At 44.9% G+C, this 27,062-nt stretch overlaps 1 protein-coding gene across 10 annotated transcripts in view; it reads left to right on the forward strand.

Annotated features, from left to right (window-relative positions):
- The window catches only part of LOC146752688 (receptor-type tyrosine-protein phosphatase T-like), a 278,647-nt gene that overhangs the window by 35,652 nt on the left and 215,933 nt on the right, over window positions 1-27,062 (forward strand). For all 10 annotated transcript variants that reach the window (XM_085531387.1, XM_085531385.1, XM_085531392.1 and 7 more), the window contains 2 exons: window positions 24,032-24,233; window positions 26,591-26,693. In XM_085531387.1, the coding sequence (XP_085387513.1) occupies window positions 24,032-24,233; window positions 26,591-26,693 (305 nt within the window). The remainder of the gene's footprint in view (window positions 1-24,031; window positions 24,234-26,590; window positions 26,694-27,062) is intronic.

The following is a 27,062-nucleotide window of genomic DNA, read 5'->3' on the forward strand; positions in this document are numbered from 1 at the left end:
TTTTGTGATGCTCCAAACATATTGGAGCATGTTTAAGCTAGCCACTTTTTCCTATGGAATTGTAAACATGTATAATGATTTGAAAGCATGGTTATCAACGCTTACTTGGTATCTGCATGCAGCTCCAGAGGGAGCAACTAATGCAACTAATGCAACTATTAGTACGGAAATGGTGGTTTTTGAGCGTGCTCTTCCTTTTTTCTTTGCATCCTTTAAGCAGTCTTCGACTGACCAGTTGTCCCAGTGGACCACACTGTCAATCTTATTAATCTCCCTGAATTTACTGTTGGTTATTGTAGTGATCTCACTCAGTATCTGGATTTATAACCTCAGGAGGAAGTCTTCCCTAGAATTAGAGAATACTGAGTGGCAGGGAGTGTGGAGAGACTTTGGAGAGACTTTTAGAAGACAGACATCTTTAGTGTCATGGAGCTTTACTCCTGAACACTTAAAGAATCCCAAGAGTTTGACCGCATATTTGAGACAGGAATGTTGTGGCTCAGGCAGATCTCAGGAGGCACAAATGACTTGGGGCCTAGCTAATGCTTATCGGGCCTTATTTAATACCATTTCTGAGAGGGAAGTTTTTGATGCTGAGAGAGGGAGTCTCAGGGCTGAGAATGAGAGTCTCCTTGATGAGAGAAATAACCTCCTACAACAACGAGACTCATTCTGGTATGAGAAAGAGAGTCTCAGAGCTGAGAGAGAAGACCTCCTACATCAACGAGACACATATTGGTATGAGAAAGAATCCCTGCAATCCAAACTCAACACTCTTCAGTCCGAGCACAACGCTCTCCAGTCCGGGCACGGCACCCTCCAGTCCGAGCACAATGCTCTCCAGTCCGAGCACAATGCACTCCGGTCCGAGCACGACGCTCTCCAGTCCGAGCACAACGCTCTCCAGTCCGAGCACAACGCTCTCCGGTCCAAGCACGACACTCTCCGGTCCGAGCACAACGCTCTCCGGTCCGAGCACAACGCTCTCCGGTCCGAGCACAACGCTCTCCGGTCCGAGCACAACGCTCTCCGGTCCGAGCACAACGCTCTCCGGTCCGAGCACAACGCTCTCCGGTCCGAGCACAACGCTCTCCGGTCCGAGCACAACGCTCTCCAGTCCGAGCACAACGCTCTCCGGTCCGAGCACAATGCTCTCCAGTCCGAGCACGGCACTCTCCAGTCCGAGTACAACGCCCTCCAGACTGAGAATAGCTGCCCCCAGTCTGAGCGCGACATTCTCCCGTCGGAGCGTGACACCCTCCAGACTGATTACAACACCCTCCAGTCTGAGCACAACATCCTTCAGTCCGAATGTAACACCCTCCGATCTGAGCGAGATGTCCTCCGGTCCATGTACAGCGACCTCAAGGTTCAGTTCGATGCTATCAAGATCGATCGTAACAACCTCCAGACCATGTACGATGCCGTCCAATCTGAGCGCAACACTCTCCAGTTCAAACACGACGCGCTCGAGTCCGGGTTCGACACAATTCAGTCCAAGTACAACGCCCTCAGGGCTGAGTTCGACACCCTGGAGTTCGAGCGCGATCTCCTCCGATCCAAGCTATGCACCCTCCAGTCCAAGGGGAACATCCCCAAGTCTGAACCGTATGTACCACACCTTGACCAACTACCAGGGGCACCAGATACAATGTTGGTTGCCCCTGTAAGAGGGCGAAAAGTAAAACAATTTTCAACTCAGTTAGAGAAAATGCAGAAGGAGTTAGAAGAGCGGAGGGAGTTAGGAGAGCAGGACTCAGGAGAGCAGGGGGACTCAGGAGAGCAGGGGGAGTCAGAAGACCAGAAGAAGTTGGAGGAGCAGAGGATGTTAGAGGGGTATAAGAAGATGATAGAGGAACAGAAGAAGTATGAGGAGCAGAGGAAGTTAGGAGAGAGAAAAAAGAAGGAGGGTTACCTGGAGGAAATAATACAAGAGTCAGAGTCAGATGAAGAGGAGCCAAAAGTTAGATTTTCTTTACGAGAATTTCTCGAGTCCAAACTTATAGATGGGGCAGCCTCATCAACACAGTTGCCACCATCAACACCTGGGACTCTTGATAGAGCAAAAGGTGAGCAAAGTATTACGACCATTATTGATAGATCTTTAAAACTGAGTGAAATTCGGGATCTAAGAAAGGATTACACACGTCAACCAAAAGAACATATGGTCACCTGGTTACTTCGATGCTGGGACAATGGTGCCAGCAGTGTGTGGCTTGATGGCAATGAAGCTCGCCAACTGGGTAGCATTTCCCGAGATGCACGTGTGGACAGAGGTATTGGCACATGCCAAGATCAGTCCTACACCCTCTGGAAGCGGATGTTGATAGCGGTAAGAGATAGATTCCCCTTTAAACGGGACTTGGAGCCTGAGAAAAGGAAATGGACTGATATAGAGAAAGGCATCCAAACTTTGAGAGAAAATGCTCTGGTGGAAATGCTATACAGCTCCCACTTCAACCGCAATGACCCGAACCAATTACATGATCCTGAGATAGTCCGTGTACCACGACAAATGTGGCGTGACTTTACAAGGGCTGCTCCAGAAAAGCATGCCAGTGCACTTGCATTAGTATATGGCCAAGGGGAAAGGAAACCCCTTGTTAATGAACTAATTGCTAAACTTCAGGAGCTTGAATTATTTATAAGCACTACAGAAGTTAATCGTTATACTTCAGCCATTGTCAAAATAGCTGAAAGGTTAAACAGAATGGAGGGAACACAAAATGAAATTATTGACATGTTGACTAACATGCCTGATGTAGATGGATCCATGGTGGTACCAGATGATGGGGACCAGGATTCCCACGATTGCCTATTGAAAAAGCTAAACAACATGAGTTCCTCTCGACCCGTATCATCGAAAATCTCAACCATAAAAAAGAGAGGTCCTCATATTCAAGCAAATGACAACGATAAGACCATACGTTTTGCTTTGTTGTATTTCTTGAGTAATCATGGGGAGGATATAAAGAGGTGGTATAATTCATCCACTTCTGCACTTCAGGCACGAGTGAAAGAATTACAGTACAAAACAACCACCAAGGCGAACTCTTCCAAAAGGGGGAAAGTTCCAGTTGCTGCAAGCCACCGAGGTAAACAATAGAGGGGCCCTGCCCCCAGCCAGGGGGGGGAAAGGGACAACAGAGTATACTGGACTGTGTGGATTAAGTGGCCTGGCACATCTCAACCACAGAAATATAAAGCCTTGGTGGACACTGGTGCACAATGCACCCTAATGCCCTCAAGTCACCAAGGGACACAACCAATATATATCCATGGAGTGACTGGGGGTTCTCAAGAATTGACTATGTTGGAGGCCGAAATAAGCCTCACTGGTAAAAACTGGCAAAAACACCCTATTGTGACTGGTCCAGAGGCTCCATGTATACTGGGAATCGATTACCTTAGGATGGGACATTTTAAGGATCCCAAGGGGTATCGATGGGCCTTTGGGATAGCTGCTGTTAACACAAACGGTGTTAAGCAGCTGTCAACTTTACCTGGTCTGTCAGATGATCCTTCTGCTGTGGGGTTGCTCCAGGTAAAAGACCAAGTGGTACCAATTGCCACCAAAGTGGTTCACAGACGGCAGTACCGCACCAATAGGGACTCATTGCTCCCCATTCACAAGCTAATTCACCAATTAGAAAATCAGGGAGTGATTAGCAAAACTCACTCGCCTTTTAACAGCCCCATATGGCCAGTGCGTAAAACCAGTGGGGAATGGAGGCTGACGGTAGATTACCGTGGCCTGAATGAAGTCACACCTCCATTAAGTGCTGCTGTACCAGACATGCTAGAACTCCAGTATGAATTGGAGTCAAAAGAAGCTAGGTGGTATGCCACCATTGACATTGCTAATGCCTTCTTTTCCATCCCATTGGCTGCAAAATGTAGGCCACAGTTTGCTTTTACCTGGAGAGGTATTCAGTACACCTGGAACCGTTTACCTCAAGGGTGGAAGCACAGCCCAACAATTTGCCATGGATTGATCCAAGCTGTCTTGGAACAGGGTAATGCTCCTGAGCACTTGCAGTATATTGATGATATTGTAGTGTGGGGCCATACAGCAGCAGAGGTTTTCCAGAAAGGAAAACAGATAATCCAAATTCTTTTGCAAGCTGGTTTTGCCATTAAGAGCAGCAAGGTGAAGGGGCCTGCCCAGGAAATCCAGTTCTTAGGTATAAAATGGCAAGATGGACGTCGTCACATCCCAGCAGATGTGATTGACAAAATCACTGCTATGTCTCCGCCCACCAACAAAACAGAGACCCAATCTTTTCTGGGAGTAGTGGGTTTTTGGAGAATGCATGTCCCAAACTACAGCCACATAGTGAGCCCCCTCTATCAGGTAACACGGAAGAAGAATAATTTCTCATGGGGTCCTGAGCAGCAGCAGGCTTTTGAGCAGGTAAAACAAGAGATAGCCCGTGCCGTGGCCTTGGGGCCAGTACAGACGGGACAGGATGTGAAGAACATCCTCTACACTGCTGCTGGAGAGAAAGGTCCCACTTGGAGTTTGTGGCAAAGAGCCTCAGGAGAGACCCGAGGCCGACCCCTGGGATTCTGGAGTCGAGCATATAAAGGGTCTGAGGAGCGCTACACTCCGACTGAGAAGGAGATCTTAGCCGTGTATGAGGGGGTTCGGGCTGCTTCTGAAGTAGTTGGGACAGAGGTTCAGCTTCTTCTAGCACCTCGCTTGCCAGTAATAAACTGGATGTTTAAAGGACAGGTTCCCTCCACCCATCATGCTACTGATGCCACTTGGAGTAAGTGGATTTCATTAATTACTCAACGAGCTCGAATGGGAAAACTCAGCTGTCCTGGAATTCTAGAAGTGATCATGGACTGGCCTGAGAGTAAAAAAATTGAAAAACCACCTACAGAAGAGGTATCACGTGCTAAAGAGGCACCACCATACAATGAGCTACCAGAAAACGAAAAGAAATTTGCCCTATTCACAGATGGATCATGTCGTATTGTAGGGAAGCATCGCAGATGGAAAGCTGCTGTATGGAGCCCCACACGACAAGTTGCGGAGGCCACTGAAGGGAAAGGAGAATCAAGTCAATTCGCAGAGGTAAAGGCTGTTCAGCTGGCTTTAGATGTGGCTGAACGGGAGAGGTGGCCAATGCTTCATCTTTATACTGATTCATGGATGGTGGCAAATGCCTTATGGGGGTGGTTGCAACAGTGGGAAGATGATAATTGGCAACGAAAGGGTAAACCTGTTTGGGCTGCTGAACTGTGGAAAGACATTGCTGCCCGAATAAGGAACATTGTTGTAAAGGTGCGCCATGTAGATGCTCATGTGCCTAAAAGTAAGGCTACTGAAGAACATAAAAATAACCATCAGGTTGATCGAGCTGCCAAAATTGAGGTGGCTCAAATAGACTTGGATTGGCAGAACAAGGGTGAATTATTCCTAGCTCGGTGGGCCCATGAGACTTCAGGTCATCAAGGAAGGGATGCGACATACAAGTGGGCCAGAGACCGAGGGGTGGACTTAACTATGGACGCTATTGCTCAAGTTATTCATGACTGTGAAACATGCGCCATAATTAAACAAGCCAAGAGGATGAAACCTTTTTGGGGGGAAGGGCGATGGCAAAAGTATAAATATGGAGAGGCATGGCAGGTTGATTATATCACCTTGCCACGATCTCGCAATGGTAAGCGTTATGTACTCACCATGGTGGAAGCAACCACTGGGTGGCTTGAAACATACGCAGTACCCCATGCTACCGCCCGAAGCACCATATTAGGGTTGGAAAAGCAAATCCTGTGGCGGCATGGCACTCCAGAAAGAATTGAATCAGATAATGGGACTCATTTCAAAAATTCTCTTGTAACCACTTGGGCCAAAAATCATGGCATTGAGTGGATTTACCATATTCCCTATCATGCACCAGCTTCTGGTAAGATTGAACGATTCAATGGGTTGTTGAAAACTATGTTGAAAGCAATGGGTGGTGGAACGTACAAAAACTGGGAGAACCATTTAGCAGAAGCCACCTGGTTGGTCAACACTCGAGGATCTAGTAATCGTAATGGTCCTAACCAATCCAGCTCCCTACGTACCGTGGAGGGAGATAAGGTTCCTGTAGTACACATAAAAAGTGTGTTGGGAAAAACAGTTTGGGTCCTTCCAGCGTCTGGAAAGGGCAAACCTCTCCGGGGTACTGTCTTTGCCCAGGGACCTGGGTGCACGTGGTGGGTGATGGACAAAAATGGGAATGTCCAATGTATACCACAAGGGAATTTGATGTTGGGGGAGTGCAGCCAATGATTTTTCCTGTAGATATATAGGTAGAGTCTCAGAAAATATTTCAATTAGGTACAGAATAGTTCAATTAGGTATAGGACTTAAGATAGAGTGGATTAATGTTAAGGAAACACTTTTCTCTATATACCTTAATTAGGCATTCTGTAAGCAAGTTTTTCCATCTGGACTCTATATCCTGCACTGGCCATGCATGTGTAGAGCACACATGGAAAGAAGTATAAGTCAAAAGGGAATCTGCTGTGGTGGCTGGGAAAGGATGAGTGCACCTTGATGTGGGGGACGCCCTACTAGCACTGCCTTTCCCCTCTACCGCTGACATGTTTTCCTTTTCTGGCAGTTTTGCCATTTTCTCAAAATTAATAAATAGTAGGTTAGGTTATAGAGTTTTGTTCTCAACTTAGGGATTTGTATGGAATAAATATAAATTGTTGAGGAAAATAAGGTTGCTGATTATTCACAATTATACATATGAGTGTGTATGTATGTATAAACATAATGTAATGATGTAGAATAAGGGGTGGAATGTCATGGTTTAATAATTTTGTAATTTTTGCTAGCAGTATTCCACATCATAACATCATTTAAAGCATGAATAATTTTACTGAATCTGCAACTTACAGAAGAAGACTACATCTCCCAGGGAACAACACGATGGGTCACGGGACCTGGACTCTATATTAACTCTGTCACAGAACAGACTGATCTCTTTCGAGTTCTGGCGTTCAGGGGAGTGTGTGGGAGCCTTCACCGTCTCGCCTAAATTTCACAGTAGGCCTTTCGGTTACGGGACTCATTCTCTCTCTTATTTTGTCTGATTCGTTAGCTCAATTTTCAATTATATTATATTATATTTTATTATCCTGTATTTCGATATAGTATTTAGTAAATAAGTGTGCCTCCTTAGATCGTTGTCGCTGTTTTCTTTTCCTAATTAACTTTTTCCTTTCGGCCCAGGGCCCCTCCGGGGCCCACGGCCCCCTGTCACGGACGCAGGTGGATTTTTAGTTCAAACCGTGACAACCGGTGAGCCACAGTTGCATCTGCTGCATGAGCATTTTGGTGTTCTGCCACCCCGAGATCCTCATAAGAAGAAAATGATGTGTTTGGCATTTCTAATGGGAGAAGCATGGTACCAATGTCATATATACACACACACATATATACATGTATATACATGTGTATACACACACACACACACACACACACACACATTATATATATACATACACAGAAAGCTGAGATAAAGAGGAAACCCCAGTGAAGCTTTTGTGCCTGAGAAGAACCCAGACGTGTGTTTTACCCACTGCTTTTTCACATCATTACATAATTGTTTTAGCAGCTTTACTCCTAAAGGGAGCCATGTGCGTCTGTGTCCAAATTATTTGCTGGGATTTAACACCGTGCTGTCTAAACAGAATATCTGTGAGCATAATCCTTAATGATATGCTGGGGGCACACACTGCTGATGGAAGCCCTGCCTGTGATTAATCAATTAAGAATGAGATAAGCCCAACAGAAAGAAGTTCCTCTGTTCTGGTAGACAGTCTGAAACATGCTGAAGCTGGACTTACATCTGGACTTGTTTGCAGTTCCACGCAGGATCTTCAATGTTGTCTCAAGTTAAATAAATATGTGAAATATGGAATACCTGAAAGTAGAAATTAATTCTGCTTTCCTTTTAGTTTCCTTTAGAGAATTGTGGAGGTAGTATGAGCTTCCAAAAGCTGAAGGAGGACAGGCCTTAGTTCACGTGTAGAATGCTTTCTTTGGCATCCCCTTCTCACCTGAGGGCATGCAGCATTTGGACAGTGCACCATGTCGTGTTTAGCACAGCTTTAGCAATGTGTCAACCTCTGAATTTACTGCTTATAAATATTTCTGCTTATAAACCTTCCTGATTATAAATACTGCCAGCAGCTAAATGCACTGCAATCTGGTACAACCCATTCAGCCTTAGCTGCCCCTCAGAGAGCCTTTATTTTAAAGGAGGTAACAGATGAGGTGACAGAGCTCTGCTCTGAGGTGACACTTGTTTTTTCTGCTTGTCATTGCAAGCAAACAAGCCCCTGGATTTGAACGTGGAGGAAGATATGTTGCCTTCTGTTCAACAGCATTTCTTTTTCACACCGAACTCCCTGGAGTGAAATATGCTTCAGTGGGTGGGAATATTGTTAGGTATCATTGCAGTCTTCTGCTATGAAATGTAACTTATCACTGCCAAGAGCCTGCTGCATGGAGGAGCCATTGTTAGGCATCCCCAGCAGGGTCAAGGGATGACCACCAATAGCTGAGGGGTTCCTGCCTTACTCTAAGGGGTTTGGAAACTGGGCAGTTGGGCAGATGCTGTTTTGTATCTCAACAACCCGCATTTCTATGCAGCTATATCTGTATCTGAGTCTGTTTCTGGAGTGATTTCTGAGGCTCTCACCTTCACAGGCAGAAGATACACTGTAAGAACAGCCTTGGCTATTATTTCTCTTGGAAGGGGGTTGCATCTACATCCACATTCTAGCTAGTTATAATGATAGACTTTTCTAATAAGAGTGGAGTTGAAGTTTGGTTTTGCTTGGCTATTAAACAAAACTGGCTTTCTTTTCTCTTTTCTTGGTTTGCAGCTACAGTCCCTGTCTGGTACCATTCCTGGGAAACATTACAGCTCCTTCAGCATCTCAGGTGCTGGGTGTTGCAAAGGGGGGCATGAGCAGGACACCTCATCTTGCATTGAGTTGTTTCTAGCAGCTGTGCTCTCAGTTTTCAGGGTTACAGTGAAGACAGAAGCAGCTGTGCTTGCGAGTGAAAAAGTGAGGGGAAAAGCCTCAGCACCTGGTAGGATCTGAAACGACACAGGTCCTCATTGCTGTAAGAGTGGGAAGAGCGGTCTCCCTGCAGATGAATTTTGTGAGCAGGCCTTGCAGACATCAGAGTCTGAAAAATAATGACTTTGTGTCAGAGTGTAGCTTGTGCTCTTGTACTTGCATTACTTCTCTTCTCACTTAAAGTACTCATTGTACCGTACTTCTAAACACGGTATGCGTGTCTGGAATGGAAATGCGTAGCTAGATCCTAATTGTGGGAGCAGTGCTTCTTACTTTGGAAGCCATCCTGGGGTTATGATGACATGCTGAATGAATGCAAAGTGGTGCTTTTCTGAAGAGTTATTTCAGCTTGGTTTGCTTATGTTAACATTGTGGGGTCAGGCTAATTCCCTGATGGCTGTGTTTTCAGGTTGCATCTTGACTTGTGCAGTGCTGTTCCAGGTATGCTGTGATTAGCTGTGTCTCACCATCTTCTGCCCAATAGACTGTGAATATTTGGACCTGCAGAATGTAAGTTAGGAATGATGAGTCTCTGTGGATGTCATCTAGGAAGGTGGATGCGATTGATAGGAGTGGCTGTGAAATGGGGCCTCTCTGGTTCATGGCTTTTGTGTTGGTGCTCTGATCGCTTTGGATTGAGTTTGAAAGCAGATTCATGGATGAGGTGAGGCCTGCCTGTTCCTGTTAATGGGACATGAGAAGAGCTGCACCCATTGTGGCTCTTACAGTGAGATATGAACTTGTAGGGCTGGCAGCTAGCGAGAAAATGGACTTTTCTGTCCATACCAACTGCCCAGCTCTGGTACCACTGCAGCTTCAGGAGGGCTTCCCTGTTTGTCTTAGCTGAGAATTTGACTCAGTATTTTTTTTTTTTAACTAAAGTATAATTTTTATTGAATTCAAGCCATTACTTAGAAAAATCTCCAGTGTATTTCTAATTTTTAAAACCTGCCTAAAAACAGGATCATAACTGGACCAGCAGGAAGCAATTTTCTTGAACTTATTGCACCATGGAAGCTAATAGAAACTTGATGTACTAATCAAAGTACTTGGGTGTGTTTTAAGATGTGCTGGTTTTGTCCAGAAATGGCTCATTAAAAATGATATTCTTTCTGGAGCTTTAATTATCTAAGTGTGCAAACTAAAATGGGTTTGAGCTTTGGAGACGATCAGAGGAGGAGAGGAGACAATATAAATGTTCATTCTAATTCTTATTTACTTGAAGAGTAATTATTTCCTTTGATGCTAAATCACCTTTTCTTCTTCTCTCTCGATCCATGAATTTTCTATCTGCTAACAGAACCTTGGGATTGTACTCCTCACACTTTGCTTCTGTCATTCCACTTTATTAAACTGGCAGTTTGTTTGAACAATTCAGTTATTCATTAGATTTTACATTTTTGCTCTGGCTTTATTAATTACTGCTTTTTACGAACTGGGAATGTAGATGTTCCCTTTGCCACTGTGATAATTTGCCTTTGTAAGAGGCTTTTCAACATTTCATGCCATTTCCCCCATCGCAGGGGCTTTCTCCTTGGCTGTAAGATTTACTTTGAATCCTGCTATTGTTTGCCACGGAGCAGTTCCCCCAGAAGCCAGGTTTCCATAAAGCTGTCTGAATTCTGTTTGCATGCTTCCCTGCTGTTAAACAGTGTGTATGCAAAAGGCAAAATGCAAACTTGGGCTGCTCAGACCCCGTTCTGCCTCTGTGGTGTGATTGCTTCTATCAAATCCTTAACTCCTGGAGCACGTATGTGCAAATACAAACTCGGTTATGTCCCATGTGAGTGTTTAGTCTAGTGAGATCAATACTTTGCATGCTTGCCCAGCGTGCTGCTCACATAGCCTGCTTGTGGAGACTGCATCTCTGATGGGCTTGTTTGTGGTGCAATGGAGTAATAGCAGGATGTAACGTGTGCTGAAGGCAAGTGAATGCAGTGTGCTTTTCTTCTGGTTTCTTACACTCATTTATTGAAATCAAACTTTTTTGTAAACAGAAATGCTTTGCTGTGAGATGCTCCAGAAGAAGTAGGCTTGTTGAGTTGACGTCTGGGTTGCATAACTACATCCCAGCTGGTGGCAATGGGAGCACATAGGAAGCTGCTCCTTGCCACAGCTGAGGAATGGAAATGCTGTTCTGGGCCACCAGTGCCATACCCACCTGGTCCTGCTGGCACTCAGCTGAGTTCCCATCACTCTGGCTGGAGAGATCCTGGTGGAGGCTGAGTGGATCACTGAGTGGAGGCAGAGCATTTAGGTCAGGAAATGTTGAGATCTCTGAGGTTCTATGAAACTGTTGCAGTCTCTCCAACAAATTATGCCTCATCACTGGAGACGCTAAAGGTCAGGGGGACAGGGCTCTGAGCACCTGATGGAACAGTTGTTGTCCCTGTTCATTGCAGAGGAGTTGGGCCTTCAAGGGTCCCTTCCCACTGGAGTGATTCTATGATAACAGTCAAATCTGAAGTTTGAGCAATGCTGGACCTGTAAGACTTAAGCATGGTGAATGGCTTCCCTTAGCAAGTGGCTTTGATTGGAAAGCACTGATCTTGCTGGGACTGATGTATATGCTCAAGAGGCCTTGCTGGGAACCTGAGCTCACTGCGAAAGGTTCTCATTTACTCTCTTGTTTCCTCTGTCAAAGACCTTCTGGGTGAAAGCCCCATGAGGACTAAAGCAGCTGAGGAGGAGGAGTCCTGGTGCACCCCACAGCCATAGCACTGATTCAATGCTTGGGAGGGACAGAGGGGGTAAGAAGGATCAGACTGCTCCAAATTAACAAGGAGGAGAAACTGCTCTTGAAGTACAAAAGGATTGAGTTATCTCAGCACAAAGCCTTATGACGGATTGGTTTTTCTCTTGCTGATCATAAACTGAGGGAGTCAGTGCAGAGCAGTACAGCTCGCTAATTCGCTTAGCAGGGTGAGCTGCACCAGTCTGCGTCTGTAGGCATGAAATATATCAAGACATGCTTAGACTGCTGTGTCTTTAGGCAGCATCTTTCATGCAAATCATGGCTTTCCCCCCCTCCCCCCCCCCAATAAATTACCCTTAATTTGAATCAATATAAAACCTGCCTTTCCATTACTGTGTGATGACTCTCTCCCGTTCCCCAGTGAATTCATAAATCTGTTTCACTTTCAAACCTCCAAATTATTTTAATAAGAAACAAGGAGAAGCAGCATAAACTTAAGTTTTCAGCATGACTTTTCAGGCCCAGGTGTCTGCACTCCAGTTTGCCACATCTTGATGCTAGCCTACTCATGTCATATGCTTAGGAGCCAAAGCTGAGCCAGTCAAGTTTGCATTCTCATTATTGCTATTCAGAGTCTGAATGCTTGCTGGTATAAAAGGCACGAATATTGCATGGAGTCCAGGAACAGCTGCTAAATCCATTTGAGATTGCTGCAAAGCATAATTCAAGATGTTACTGTAAGAGCATTTTTCTACTATAGAATGATGTGCTGTTCTTTCAGGGTAAGTTTAGGTAGCACGCACCAGACATTCCCACTATGTGTTAGGTATGGCTAAATGTCATGTTTCCATTTCTTTTTCCATGCCTATTGCCTTCTTTCAGCTGATGGAATAGATTGAGAGACCACACAATGTGTCTGCAAAATCTGGAAATGAAGCTAAAATATGGCACAAAATACTGTACTCAGCTTTGATGTGTTCAGGAAGAAGAGATCGTTCTTATGCTATTTGCAGTTGAACCTTGCAGGCTTTGAGAGTGAAACTGTGAATCAATTGAGGCTGGAAGAATTTCTAGGCCTACGTTAGCCAAGAGCTTTCTGCATGTTTGTATTGATGTTACTGCAGCTCAGGCTGGGAAACTTGTAGTGCTGCATGCAGGGCCTGGGTGGGTTCTGCTTACCTTGTGCTCCCACTGTAGGAGGAATGGCTTAGAGTGATGGGTTTGAAAAATACAGGACAGTGTGGGAGAGAGAAGTAAAAGAGAGGCCTGCAATACCGTCAGCAGAGAACTCACTCTTTTGTGTTCTCAGCTCTTCCAGTTTTGCTTTTTAATTGAAATCTAACGAGGTCCATTTTGCGAAGTGCCAGCATCCTTCAAGTCTGTTTTTATTATGTGATTCCCAGTGTGCAGAGCTGAAGTCTACATCTGCAGCAGTTAACCTTGTTTACCTCCTCGCGATGACAAGCTAAAAGCTGTTGGCTTCCTCCCTGCCACCTGCTCCAGCTCTGTGTCCAGACATTGACACAGCAGTGATTTTGGCACTGTGGTTTCTCCCGGCCCTTTGTGACAATGTCATGGAGAAGCCAAGCTGTCTCCTTTCAATTCTGGCTTCTTCAAACACTTCTGAGGGTAAAAAAAAGGAGTAGGAGATAGTGATGCAACTTCCAATTGGTGCCAATGGAGAACAGGTGGAGGGCTCTGAGCAAAGGACCAAGAATGAAGGCAGAGCTTGAAAGAGCTCCTATTTGTGAAGCAGAGTTGGAGATAGCACCAAGCAGCCAGCTGACTTTGGCTTGGTTTTCCAGCTCATTAGTGAAAGGGGCAGAAGCAGAGCTGGGTTATCCTAAGGGGGCAGGTGGAGCAGTAAATTAGTTTATTTTAAACTTCATCTTTTGAGACTCTTTCAATGGTGATGCCTTTTAATGTAGCCAAAAAGAGACCCAAGAATCTTTGGTGCATCAGGAGGAATATGTCATAAGAAAGAGGGGTGAAAGGAAGGCTGTTTGGAATGCTGCTGCCAAACAAAGAAAGGGGGATGGAGCTGATCTCGTGTATTTTCAGATGAGTGCCATTTATGTTTGGCAATAAGGGATGATGACTGTATTCGTTCAGATGATGCAAAATGAGAATCCAATGAACAGTTGTGATAGGAAACAAGTATTTCTTTTAACTTTCATTTTGAACACAACACAGGTATTTCCTCTCGTGCTTTTATGTCTTGAGGAACAAGCAGTGTTGCTTCTCCAAGGTGATGGAAGACTTCCAGCTCTCTCCTGACTTTGGACTCTCCCCAGGACATCAGAAAGTTAGGCCCAGCATTTATTCAAGAGGAAACGGGCAACAGTGACTTTGTTCAGTGAGAGTCACAAACAGTCTGTGCACAAATGAAGGCCCTCTGGGTACGAATGCTGTGAAGTCTCTTTGAAGGCCCTGGTGTCTCGGGCACAGGGTTTGTTTTCTTTTTGATGGAAGATTTGGATTAGTGTGGAAAGCAAAATCACGGGGTGAAGCTTCATGGCCTTGAGTGAGAGCAGGGACTTTGCAGCTGGGGAAGGTGTTGTGCAGGTGATTGGAATTCATGTTTTTAAGGGAGCTGAATGGCTTTTTCAAATGAGAACACAGGAGAAATCCTTTAGGGTTTGGATGATATAAACTGTGTATTTTGATGAGATGTAGGAAGATGGTCAGAAAAGATTTTGGGCTGAGGAGCAGCAGGCTGTTTATTACACAGATTCACCTCCTGTACCGCTCTGCAGTGGGGTTAATGGGGGCAGAGTGGCACACACCTCTGCTCCGTGGGCTCCTCATATCCCTGTGCTGCCCTGCACAGGGACACGTTGCAGTCCAGCAGGGGCTGTGCTTGGCTGCAGTGCTGCTTCTTTTTCTTCATGCAGATGCAGGGCTTCCTAAAGCTGTACCCCAGGGCTCTCACAGGTGTTCAGCTCACAGGTACTCCCTGTTTTGGTTCCATCCCCACTTTGGGAAGCATGGGCTGTGCTCCCAGCATAGCTCTCCATTTGGGTACACCTCCTGTATTCCTTCCCATTTCTCAGCTCTGTGCCCAAGTGATGGGCTGAGTCCTTACCTTTGGTGGCTCTGCTCTAGCAGGATGGGACCAGCAGGTGCAGCCTTCTGCTGGCAGCCACGTGGATTGCTGGGCAGTATTCCCGAGCACTTCACCTTGTCTACCTTGGCAAAGCTACTCAGGAAAATATGGTCAGTCTTGCTAAAAATACTGTTATGCAAGACAGCATCTTAACCACTGCATCCCAAGCAAATACTTTGCATAGAGAAATTTATGTTCTTTACTCTGTGTTATCTGGCTGGAAAAGCTGACCATTTTTCTGCAAAAAGCAACTTGGCTTTTTTTGCTGGCCAAAGCAGTTCGGGTGGATTTATTTGCTTTTATTCAGAATGTTTAAACAGGGATTCTAATGTTGGCTTCAAGAGGAAGAAGTTCTGGCCCTGTTATTTATGGCAGGTGTACATTTGTAGGGGGAACTGGGCTGTGCTCCCTTCTGCTTTGTAAGGCTGAATTGTAACAGATTGACCTGCAGCAGTTTCCAAAATCTTTGTGACCAGCCAGTGTATATCTTGGGGAATTGTGCTGGATGGGAAGATGTTAATTTAAATAATAGGAAAATGGGCATGGAAATTGCACAGCCTATTTCTGCCCTTCGCTTACTGTGTGTGGTTTTCTTATCTCCCTGGTGAGGAAAATGCAAAGGTGGGACAGCTGATGGCATAACTGGAGAGAGAGCTGTATAAAGTGCAATCACTGCCTTTGTTATTAACAGACTGTGCAAAAGAAAACTAGGCATACCTTCTGTCTTAATGCATTCTGCCTTTCTGGCATGGTATGGAAAGCTCATGTTGGGAAGTCAGTAGCATCTGGAGAACTTGGGTAGGTAGAGGCATGCAGGTTATTGGATGAGCAGCAGAGCACAGCGAGCCTTACGCCTTTTGTTCATGTGTAATTGGAGCCTGAGATGCTGGTGTTTCAGTTCTGTGCTATGTCAGAAAACAAAGATGCAGACTGTGAGAGGAGTGTCAGGCAGCCGGTGTGGGAAAATGGAGTTTTGATTTATGGCGCTGGCATGAGACAAACTGCAGGGGTCCAGGGCAGTGCTGGTTTATGGGTGAGTTCTGGTCATTAGTGCTGATTCCTTCTTTCAAGGTCATTTTTTACTATTTTGTGTGTGTGACTTTTCATAGGTTGGTGCATCTTATCCTAACAGAGCAGCTCTGGGCTTGATTCATTTATCCATCTCCTTTTGAGATTAGCACGTGGCCATGCACTTATGTGCCCTTAGCAGTAAAGGAAGATAAATATGTGTTTGAGTGGGTTGCTGGGCTCAAAGTGTTTGCTTAGGTGCTTCCAGCTTGTATGTTGTACCAAACATCCTTGTTGACACTGCTGGTAGGTATTCAGCTGTGCAATTGCAGGCATGCTCTGCAGCATCTCAGGATGGCACACCTGGATGGAGATTGGTCCTTCATGCTCCCTTTAGGGAAGCAAACACCTCTAATGCAAGTGGAAATGGAAATCTGTGCTCTGTCTCATAGGCTGTTCTTTGCTCTTGGGTCACAGCTGATGGTGACACTACTTTGTAACTTGCTCCCTGTATTGCAGGACCCACTTAAAATGCCTGGGAGCTGTTTGTGCTGTGCTGCTGAGGATGGTCCTGAGCAAGAGGCTGTGAGATGAAAGGAGACTATTTTCATTCCTAACTAAATTCCAGGCTGGGCAAAGGTGTTGGGCTGTCAGGTTTGAATTCAGCAGTGCTAATTGTTGATATTCAGCTTAATCCCTGATTCCAGGAGATGTCAGTGAAGAGGACAGGGCAATTAATTCATCACAGCTTAGCCTGGCGTGCAGTGACTGGGGAGAAGCCAGCTCCAGCTCACTGGGCTGAGCTATAGAAGGGATGCATGTCATTTTAGGAGCGTTTTGATAATCCTTTTGTAGTCAGTTCCAGCTCGAAAGTAGGAGGGGAACCTGTGGTTGGGACTGGTCATTTCTTGTTCTTGTCTCAGATTGTAATGCAAGCTGCTTTTGGTGTTAGATATTTCATGATACACGCTCAGATTCAAAATGACTTGTTTCAGGAAGTCAGGTTAACACAGCAGAGCAATGGTTATGGTGTAAGCTGGTATTTGTGGGGTCAGTGATTCCTGAAGTGGTGCCACATGAGATGCTCAGGAGGCAGCTTCACCTATACCCTGCTGGCCCCAACTAAACGGAAGGAGATAGCATCTAGGAGACAACTAGAGCTGGTTTCCTTCTACAATAAATAACACAGTTAACTTGTAAAGCACGTGGCTTCTTAGCACCTGGCTCGGGGAGCACTGCTTCCCTCAGGCAGTGACTCAGGAAATGAAGGAAATGTTCTAATAACTTTGAGTTCAAGGATATTTGTCAGACTTTAGAGCCTTGGTTTGTTTGTGTTTATTTTTGAGAAACAGGGGAAAAATGAAATTTGCTTGTAGGCTTTATTAGAGCATAGAGTGGAATATGTAAAGCAAGATTAAAAATGAAATAGCCTATTGTTTCCCAAGGTACTTTCAAGCATGAGGCTTCTCAGCTGCTTCCCCTCCCATCCATCTGCAGGCACAGCACTGATATCCCACCCCTTTTCTCTCTGCGCTTCTGATTTGTGTAAGGAATTCTAGTCCTGGAGAATCACATTTTGTCTGCAACAAACTTTTCTCATCAGTCTGGGGAACGCTATGCCAGCCCTGTTGTGGAATGGAAGCCAGAGTATGAAGGACTGTGGTGGGTTGTGGGTGGCTGCCTGCAGGTGGGGGAAGCTGCTGCCCTGGGGTAGGGATGGGGTTCATGGACAAATAAAGGACCCAAGGGTAAAATAAATTCCAATTTCAAGCCTTGTTTCTGAAGCCAGGGGTTGAAAAAGCAATAATAATCCAAGAAAAGCTTCCTTTTTTTTGCTCAGTGGGGATGTACCTAGCTAGGGATGTACCTGTGCATGAGGTGGGTTTGTTGTACCCTCAGGTCTCTCCATAGCAAGGAGCAGGCTCTGAGCTGGAATGCTGCTAGCTGAAAAAGTAAATGTGCTGCCAGCTGTCAGCTCCAAGTATGCCCTTGTGGTAGGGGTTGTGTGAGGGAGAATGAGGAGGCAGGACGGGCCGCTTTGTAGGGATGGGGATATAAAACATCAATGGGGATGCAGGGGATAATGTAATGGATTTATAGGTTTCAGATGCCTTCACTGAATTGCTGTGCAGGCTGTCACAAAAATGGGAAATAGATATATGGAATTGCATAATGTGTCTACAAAGTAGCATTTGATTTAACAGCTGTACTTAGCATTTGCATTCCAACAGGCTGCAGTCCCTGAAATCAGAGGGGAAGCTTGTAGTCCTAATGGTTGGTGATGAATGTGGCTGTAGAGACCAAGCTTTGCTCACCAACGTTAATTAGTTCTATATGGCAAAGGATGTAACATAAAGTGATGTGTAGCGTTGTGTTGGTTTCAGGGAGAAGGACCGTATGAACATGTTTTTGCCTTGACTGACAAGCTCTCAATCCTGAGACATCAGAGTTTGCTGCCCTCAGATTTAAGGTTATGGCACATGAAATCCTAATAACTTCATTATTCATCAGTGTGAGAGCTTACCTGAATGTGCTGATGTATAGGAAGATCAAATGGATACAGCAGCCATGGCTTGAGCAGAATATCTCCCTGTTAATTTATTTAAGAGGATTAAAGAGAATCTGAACAACCATCCAGGGCTCCCGGGGGGTTTAGTGCACAGTACTGCAGGGCGAGAAGGACCATTACAACAAAGTGATGACATCTTTATCATGATTTATTGTTATATTGAGCTTAGGTCCTCACAACTGTGCCAGGATGCATCCTTCCAAGGAATGTCTAAACCCAAAGGGCTATTGATCACATCCCTTGATGCTTTGTTTTGCTGTTTAATTACCACGTTCTTAACAGTAGAAACCCTGCAGGGTAAATTTTTTGGCCTCCAGTTTTCAGCTGTTCTTCCCCTTACTGGTGTTATGTATGATAATACTGATGAACCCCTATAGTAATACACTCCAACATTACAGTGCCTTTTTGCTTGGCGTGGACACGCAGCTGCCCGTACGTCTGAGAGGTATGGAAAAATCACACAAGTTAGAATTAATTTGTTATAATTATGTGTTTCCTTCTGAAGAAAGATTTGCAGTGGAGAGCAGCCCTGTGCTTCCTAGTTCATTTACTCTCTGCTGTGGCCTTTCCTTTGAGGATGGAAGCCTTACATCGTAATAGAAGTTTTACAGTCAGAGATGATGACAGCTAGTAAAGCATTCACTTTTCCCCAGCAAATTGTGTTAAATTAGGCGGTGTGAAGGAGGAGAGAGCTGTGCTCTCAGTGTTATGTCTTCATTTTGTGGCTGTTAACACGGTGTTTGGTCAGTGATTTCAAGGGGTTGCTGTTCTGAACTTTAAATTGTATAAAACACGGAGTAGGATGGAGTAAACAGGGGAGCTGCTGGTTGGTGGGGCTGGGCGCACTGGTGTAGGTTGGATGTCTGCTTAAATAACAAGTAGTGAACTTAGTAACCATCCTGGTTCTGACACTGACCTGTTGTGGTTTATTCTCCGTAGTCTTATTACAGCAGATTTGTCACTAAACAGTTGGAAATCAGCTAAACTGGAAAGTGTCAGCATTTGTTCTGTTGATGTGTCCAACATTTTATCCATGAGGAATTTGGACTGGCCTGGCCAGGTTTGGCAGTTTGGATGGATGCTGAACTGAGCAATGTCTGGAGTACATTCTCTGCACCCCCATTATGTCCCTGCTGTCTGGGGGGGCTCATCCTCCTGCTGTGCTGGGAACGTGGCTCTTACTTACCTCCCTGAGTTCCTCTGCCTTCTGATCTTTTGATTACTTCCAATGTATTGCTTCAATTTAAGAAACATTTCCTAATGATGAAAACAAAAGGAAGATTTAGGAACTATTTGTCTGTTTCTTGGCTTCACGCTGTGCAGTAGCCTGGGCCCGCGTTTGCTGTGATCACAACAGCAGCAATGTTGACCCCTAAAACTTTTCCTTCAGACCACTGAGTCACCCAGGAGCCAAAAGGTAAATTGCAAACAACGCCTGCAAACTCAAGGCAGCCACTGCAGTGTGCAGAGGGGGCGGCTTTCAGAGGGCGACAGCTGTCTGCTGTGCAGGAGATAACTGGGGAGCTGGTTAAAAAACATCGAGCTTCAGTCTTGTGAGACGTTTCCTTCTCTCCTTATTTGCATTTATTCTGCATCAGAGTCAAAACAAATATTTTCAATATTTTCAATCAAAGTGAAATTCTTTTTTTTTGAGCCTCTTGTTGTTTGTTTTCTGTCTAGGTTTTAAAATGTTTAATTTTATTGTCTGGGTTTCTTTTGCAGAATACAGCAGCGTGATGTGACACGGCTAGTCTTTTAAAATAGATTTTAAAATAATTTGGAGCAGCTGTTGTCTGGTGATTGAGTCATATCATTTTCTTAGATTAGAATCTCTTGTTTATTTTGTAATGAAATGGTTTGACACTTGGAACAAGAAATGAAGATAAATAGTCAGCATACCAGCGAGGAAAAGCAGGTGCTTATTTCAGCAGCCTTCTGATTCTAGGAAATGCCATATTTCTTCTCCACGCATGTTTCAGTGCATTTTAAAGCGACTCCTATGGAGTCACAAATTTCCATGGTTTCTTATTGAAAAAATGTTCTGCATTTGATTCCCTCCTTCAGAACTTTGCATCATTTCAGGGGAAGAGCAGGATCTCTCAGTGCCTGCTCACCTCACCACCATCTGATCTATGTGCAGATGATTTGCAGCTGTGCTCTGTCAGCCTCTGATACATTGCGGTGCATTACCAAGTGGACAAACACTCTGGATTTGGGATGGGATTGCAGTGTATTGTTGTTGTTTTCTTCCATCCACAGGCAAGAATCCTTAGAGAAACGTGGGGATGGGAACGCAGTCACTGCCTGCAGGAGCTTTTCACATCAGGGTGCTTTGCTGACAGGTTTATTCATGGGCAGATCTACACTGATGCCTTCAGAAAAGTAGCGCTGATGCATGTATGCTTTGTAAAAACAAACTCCATTCTCTTACTTATACATGAAGCCCAATTTATAACTGATATGTTACAGCAACTCTTTGTTCTGTAAGGAAGCACAGATACATCCTGTAGCACGTTGCAGATGTTTTTGGTGAAGAAATAACAAAGCTTCCACAACTAGAGATTATCCCAGCTGTGAGAAGTGTGTGGTGAGCCTGGGGCCTGAGCAGTGGGGCTGTGGGGTGGCCAGCAGCAAGCAGCCCAGCTGGCGTAGAAGGGCAAAATGATTCTACTTTATTCTAAGCTGGAAGAGAATTTGCCTCCTTTTCCAAATAGTGCTCTGTTTTTGGGGCCACTTCGCATTTCACCTGTGTTTTTGCTGCTTGACCATCAGCACTCAGCAGTTATGGAAATGCATAGAAGCCCTCAACCTCAAAAATGTTTGTGTGGAGGAGTGTAATAACCCTCATTTTATAAATGGCAAAACAGAGGCTTAGAGAACATGGCTGTGAAGGAGGCCATTGGCAGAGCTAGAAGCACAGCTGTACTCAGGCCCACGAAACCTCCATCACCACATCGTTCTTGCTGTGGGCAGCAGAGAAGAGCTCGAGACTTGCTCTTGTATGAGCAATACAATCATACAATCATATACTTAGTAATGTTGGAAAAGACCATTAGGATCGCCAAGTCCAACCCCAACCCATCCCTCAGTGCCACATCTCCGCAGGTCTGGAGCACCTCCAAGGGATGGTGACCCCACCACCTCCCTGGGCAGCTGTTCCACGGCATCACCACTGCTTTGGGTAAGAAATTTCTCCTGATAGCCAATCTGAACAAGGTAACAAGCTGTATCTGCTGGCACAGCTACACTTACCTGTCTGTTGTTTCTGCCCATGGACTTGAATGCTGCAGAGCCATGCACACACTGCCAACTTTGTACTGCAGTTTTTGTTTTCCTTCTCCCTGTTCCCATATTAAAATGGTTGTGTTTTGGGGGCAAGGATTGTTCTCACTTACCTGGGTTAGTAAGGTTCACATCTGTGTGAATGGTCTCTGCTGCAGGAACCATCTTGCAGTTTGGTTATGTCAGGAGCGTGTCTTTACCACAGTTTAAATGTCCTTGGAAGAACTCATTTGGGGCAGTGACTGATTTGAGTCAATGGTCTTTATGAACGTTGGCCCAGGCTGTAACCTCAAATAATGTTGGATGTGTTCTCTCAAGTGCTGTTTTCTCCTTCCCACTTCTTATGAGTTGAACCCATGCTGGTTTAAGATCCCTTGTGCTCGTTTAGTGAGCAGCAAACCTCCCTCTCTTTTTATTTCAGTGCTTTTCCTTTTTGTTATTGTTTTTTTCCTCTCTCTCAAGAACATTTTTACCCACTTGCCTTTAGGGGATATGCATGTATATTGATGAAGAAAAATAACCCATTTTGTACTAACTTTAGAACTGGTAAAGGTAAGCGAGTGCATTTATTTAAATACAGATTGAGGACAGTTTCATCTTCCACTTTCATTTCTGGCCTTCTGAGCAGCGTGTTTGCAAACAAACACCCCATGAGCTTGGAGCCTTGTGGATGTTCCTCATCTTTTTCCCAAACTCCACATTATTTCCTTCTGCAGAAGCACATGGAATTATCACTGCACTAACACTGTTTACAAATAGAGCGTACGGACTGCAGCAGTTCATTCCTAATAAACACCATGCATGCATTTTTCATTCTGGAGTTTGCCTTGGCTGGGTCACATCTCTTTGTTTAAGGTCTTTGATCCCATTCAGGTTCTGCAGGTAGAGGTGCACAGGCGCCTCACTGTACCTGAGGACAAGGAGCAGGACTAAGCGTTTCTCCTCCTGCATTTAATTGCCTTGTTTTAATGATCACTGCGCCAAGTTCTGTCTCTTTCTCAGGTCTCCAGCAAGCAATAAAAATTTAAAAGCCAGTTGTAATTCCTGGAAAAGTTAGCAGGTTTGCAATGGAATCGCCTGCAAGCTGCTTATTTCTAATTCCTTTTTTATCCTGTTCCTATTAAAGCCCCATCTTCTAAATATTGTTTATTTATTTTTCCTCTGAACTGAACATTTTCCTCCTGTCACAACTTAGAAATTTTCAAAGACTCGTTCAGCAAAGCCAGGAATGAGATTTTCATGGAGTCCTCCATAAAATATTGAAGACTTCATATATTAACATACATTGATTTATTCATAGTGTTTCATTACAAATAAGCGAGGATCCCATAATATAAGGAAAGGTTAGGAGAGCAGCGGAGCGCATTATATTATATTGACAGCTCAGTTGAAATTGAGCTGCCTCTGGATTGAATTTGGAGGGTGAGGGAGGAATTCGCTGGTAAATAAGTCATGAGCTCTCTTTGCCAAGTGTCTGCGTATCAGTGGGGTTGTCGTGGGGAAGCAGAACGGAGCTCAAGCAGAATTTCAAAGGTGTGTGTTCAGCCTGGGTTCCCCTGCAGGTGTGTTAGAGGTGCAGAGCATGTGGGGCTGCAGCCTGGCTGGATTGCTCTCAGGCGTGGTGCTGTGTGTGAGCCTGCAGCCCAGGGCTAAAAACAGGGAATTCTATCAGCAACCGTCTTGTGAGCTCAAGGAAAACAAGTGGGACTGTTGTCTAAAGGCTTGGTGATGTTTATTTCATGTGGACCTGTCATTTAATTTCAGTCTTTCATTTTGGCACGATGTCTTTGGCTTAGGAGAAGAATTCAGGCAGTTTTGTTGTCAGTAACAACCTCCTGTTTCTTCTCACAAAGCCTGCTGAAAACAACAACTTCCTGGTGGAAAACGTATCCCTGCGTGCAGAGAAACTTCCCCTGTGCTGATGGGGTCGAATGGGAAATTCACCTAAGAGTTCTGCAGGTTGTGCTGTGCTCAGCTTCAGCTGCAGAAGTTTGGGGTTGGGAACAAAAAGCAGTTCTTGGTGCCTTTTGTTGTACATCACTACGTGCTGAAGGGAAGAAATAGGTTTCATCCAAAGCAAAGCCTGGAAAAATGGTGATATTCACGTGGCAGCATCCAAACCTAGGGAGGTTCACTGGTGATACTGAGCTTATCTGCCCTTTTATTTTCGATCTGGAGTTCCAAAAGGGGAGTAGAAAAGGGTCATAGAGAGAGCCCAGGTGCAGAAGACCCCTATCACCTCACTGTCCTTGTTCTTCGTTTGCAGATTACTTACAAGGCCGTTGGGTCTCTGGATCCCAGTGCTGACCTGTCCAGCCAAAGAGGGAAAGTCTTCAAACTAAGGAATGAAACGCATCACCTCTTTGTAGGATTATACCCAGGGACTACGTATTCATTCACCATCAAAGCCAGCACAGTGAAGGGCTTTGGGCCACCCATCACAACACGGATCGCAACTAAGATTTCAGGTATTGCTTTGGGGAAGACAAAAAAAGGAACTTTGCAGGGCTTTGTTCTTTAGATCTACAGCTGATGTGTGAAACAATAAAAATGCATTCAGTTTGGTGTCTCCTCCATGAGTTTCATGGGGACCACAATCTATTATCTATGTTCGTTCAGATTACAGTGCAAGGGTTTGTTTGTGGATGCCTTTGGAGGATTTCAGATGGGAGCCTTTGTTGCTTCTATAGATAAACCCTCACTACAGCAGGCTATTCAAATTATATATTCAGTCACATAAACTCCTTCAAAAGTGTGGCTTCATCTCAAGAACACACCAAAAATGGACACAGTAATTGAAGTAATTGAATTAATAGCAGAAGGAGATGAAAATAAAGAAGGGAAACAGTATTTCTTTCTTCCTGAGTAAGCCAGGAGGAGAGCTCCAGGTAGGCAGACAAGGATGTGAGAGGCACTCAGATCAGGAGGAACTGCAGAGAGAAAGCTCCTGGGTGCTCAGGAGAAGCGAGGAAACTTGATCTGGCTACCAATAGCTCAGCTGGGTGAGGTGGTGGCTGAGATGGCATCAAACGAACATGTGCAGAATGAAATAGGGAACCTGGCTTAGGGGAATTCTCAGAACAGAGCTTAAAATGAACGTTTTTTGGTGTATCTAAATGACATCAAATCAAACTTTTGGGACAATTGTAATGTTGAAATATGCAGCTCTGTATTTTCCCTTATCTTCAGAACTGGTTGGTAAGTTGTTAGCAGTAAGTAACAGTGTAAAATTTTAAGGAAATAAACTATCTCTGTTCTTTGCACTGACCATCAGCGAAGTTGGAGCCTTTTAGATGTAGTTAGAAGCTCATGTCACATCCACCTGGAGTACAACCACAGGCTTTAATGCTGCTTGCAGAGGGAAGGCATGGTGTGTCCTCTGCTTATCTCTGGCCAGAGGAATAAAACAGCACGGGAATGGGAGTGCTTTTCTCCTCTTGTCCAGTTTCTTTTCATTTTAAGGGAGTGCTCAGGTCTTGTTAGAAGCCTGCATGCTTATTAACTGTATAGCGCTGAGCTCAGTTTCTCATCTTTATTTCTCTGTCCTCTAAACTTCTTGTTTGCAATAGGCCCCACGCAGGCATCTCTGATGTTAGATCATACTGTTGTGTGGTCAGCTGTACGCATGGGATTTTGAAGTTACTGTTATACTTGCTTTAAGATAATCCTAGAGGAAGTAGGGAGGAAAATGAGATTTGCATTGACTTGTTTTCACTTCTAAGAATGTCTTTGTTTGGCTGTCTGGAAGTTGATAGTTTTAAAATGAAATCCATCTATGTTGTAGGCATGTGTGAATTGTGTATTTGCAGAGAGTGCAGTGGTATCAGGTACTGGGTACTGCTGGTACCCTGTATCTTTATGTGACTCATACTGCTTCCCTCAGTGCACAGCGCCTTCTGCAGAGGAAAACAACAAACTGGCATTTGTTCTGAACTCATTGCCAGCTTATGGATAGGGAAGTCAGTTGCTGAGCTGATAATAGGAAACACCATGCTTAACAGTTCTCAGGCATTTAGATAAAAATCCTGATTGTAAACAGGATTACTGTGGAAATCGCTGTGAGAAGGTTAAATGTGGGACCCCCACAGTGCAGCTTGCCCTTGAGAGTTGTAGATGAACTGAGTGGGACTACGTTCTTCATGTAAATTCTTCTATTTGCTTTATAGTTAGGGATATTTCAACAAAGCTTACGTCTTTGGAATAAACACAGCGCTGCTCAAATCCTTTAGTATTTTTGTCCCTAAGGGACGTCTGCTATTGGGGAAGGTAGTATTAACATAATGAGTAGGCTGTGTTTCCTAGGGAAACCTGTCCCACCTTGATGACATGACCCTAGCAGGAGGTAATAAAGCAGAAATAGGAAGAGGAATGTGGCCAAGTGTAAATAGTCACTGGTTTTCCATAATGCCACAAGGAACACCACTGGTGGAGTGATGGATACTGTGGCCGGTCACTGCCCACAGCACTTGCTGGTAGACACATCACTAAAGCACTGGGGTTAAATACCCGTTTGAGTGCCCAAGTAATTCCACACTACTCTCTTTTGATGCTTTCCCACTTCATAATGTACCTTCCAGCTAATCAAGGAGACATAGCTCACACATGCATTAAAAATTCTGCAGGTAGGTGCCCCATGTCGGCACTGGAGGGCCACAGTAAGAATGGGATCCAACCCAGAATTAGTCACGGATATTGAGAAAGTATTTTAATGTCTCATTGGAAAAATGTTAAACAGCCTCCAAGAAATGTTAATGAGCACATTGCTATCACTACCACAGGCAGCAACTGGTGTCTCAGTAACGTGTTGCTCTTTGTTCTGCTGCAGCACCATCAATGCCGGAATACGACACGGACTTGCCCTTGAATGAGACCGACACCACCATCACTGTCATGCTGAAGCCTGCTCAGTCCCGTGGAGCCCCTGTCAGGTGGGTGGTTCCTCCTCCCTTGTTTTTGCAGTGTTCCCCTCTCTTTCCTCCACAGGTTTCACTTTTTGTTCTCATCTGATAATGGAGCTGTTGAAAGCGAATGCTGCCTACAAGGCCAACTTGCCTGTTGATTCTGCCTTCTGCATTTCTTTTTATAAATGCGTCCTGCTGCTAACCTCCAGGATTGGTTGCTGATGGCATTGTGTGGGGAAGATGATCAGGGGGCTGGAGCACCTCCCCTATGAGGACAGGCTGAGGGAGTTGGGTTTGTTCAGCCTGGAGAAGAGAAGGTTGCGGGGTGACCTCATTGCAGCCTTTCAATACCTGAAGGGAACTTACTCCCAGGAAGGGAGTAAACTCTTCGAAAGG

Source organism: Coturnix japonica, unplaced genomic scaffold (genome assembly GCF_054131305.1).
Source record: "Coturnix japonica strain WE unplaced genomic scaffold, WE-NBRP24 Scf042, whole genome shotgun sequence".
Taxonomy (NCBI): Eukaryota; Metazoa; Chordata; class Aves; order Galliformes; family Phasianidae; genus Coturnix; species Coturnix japonica.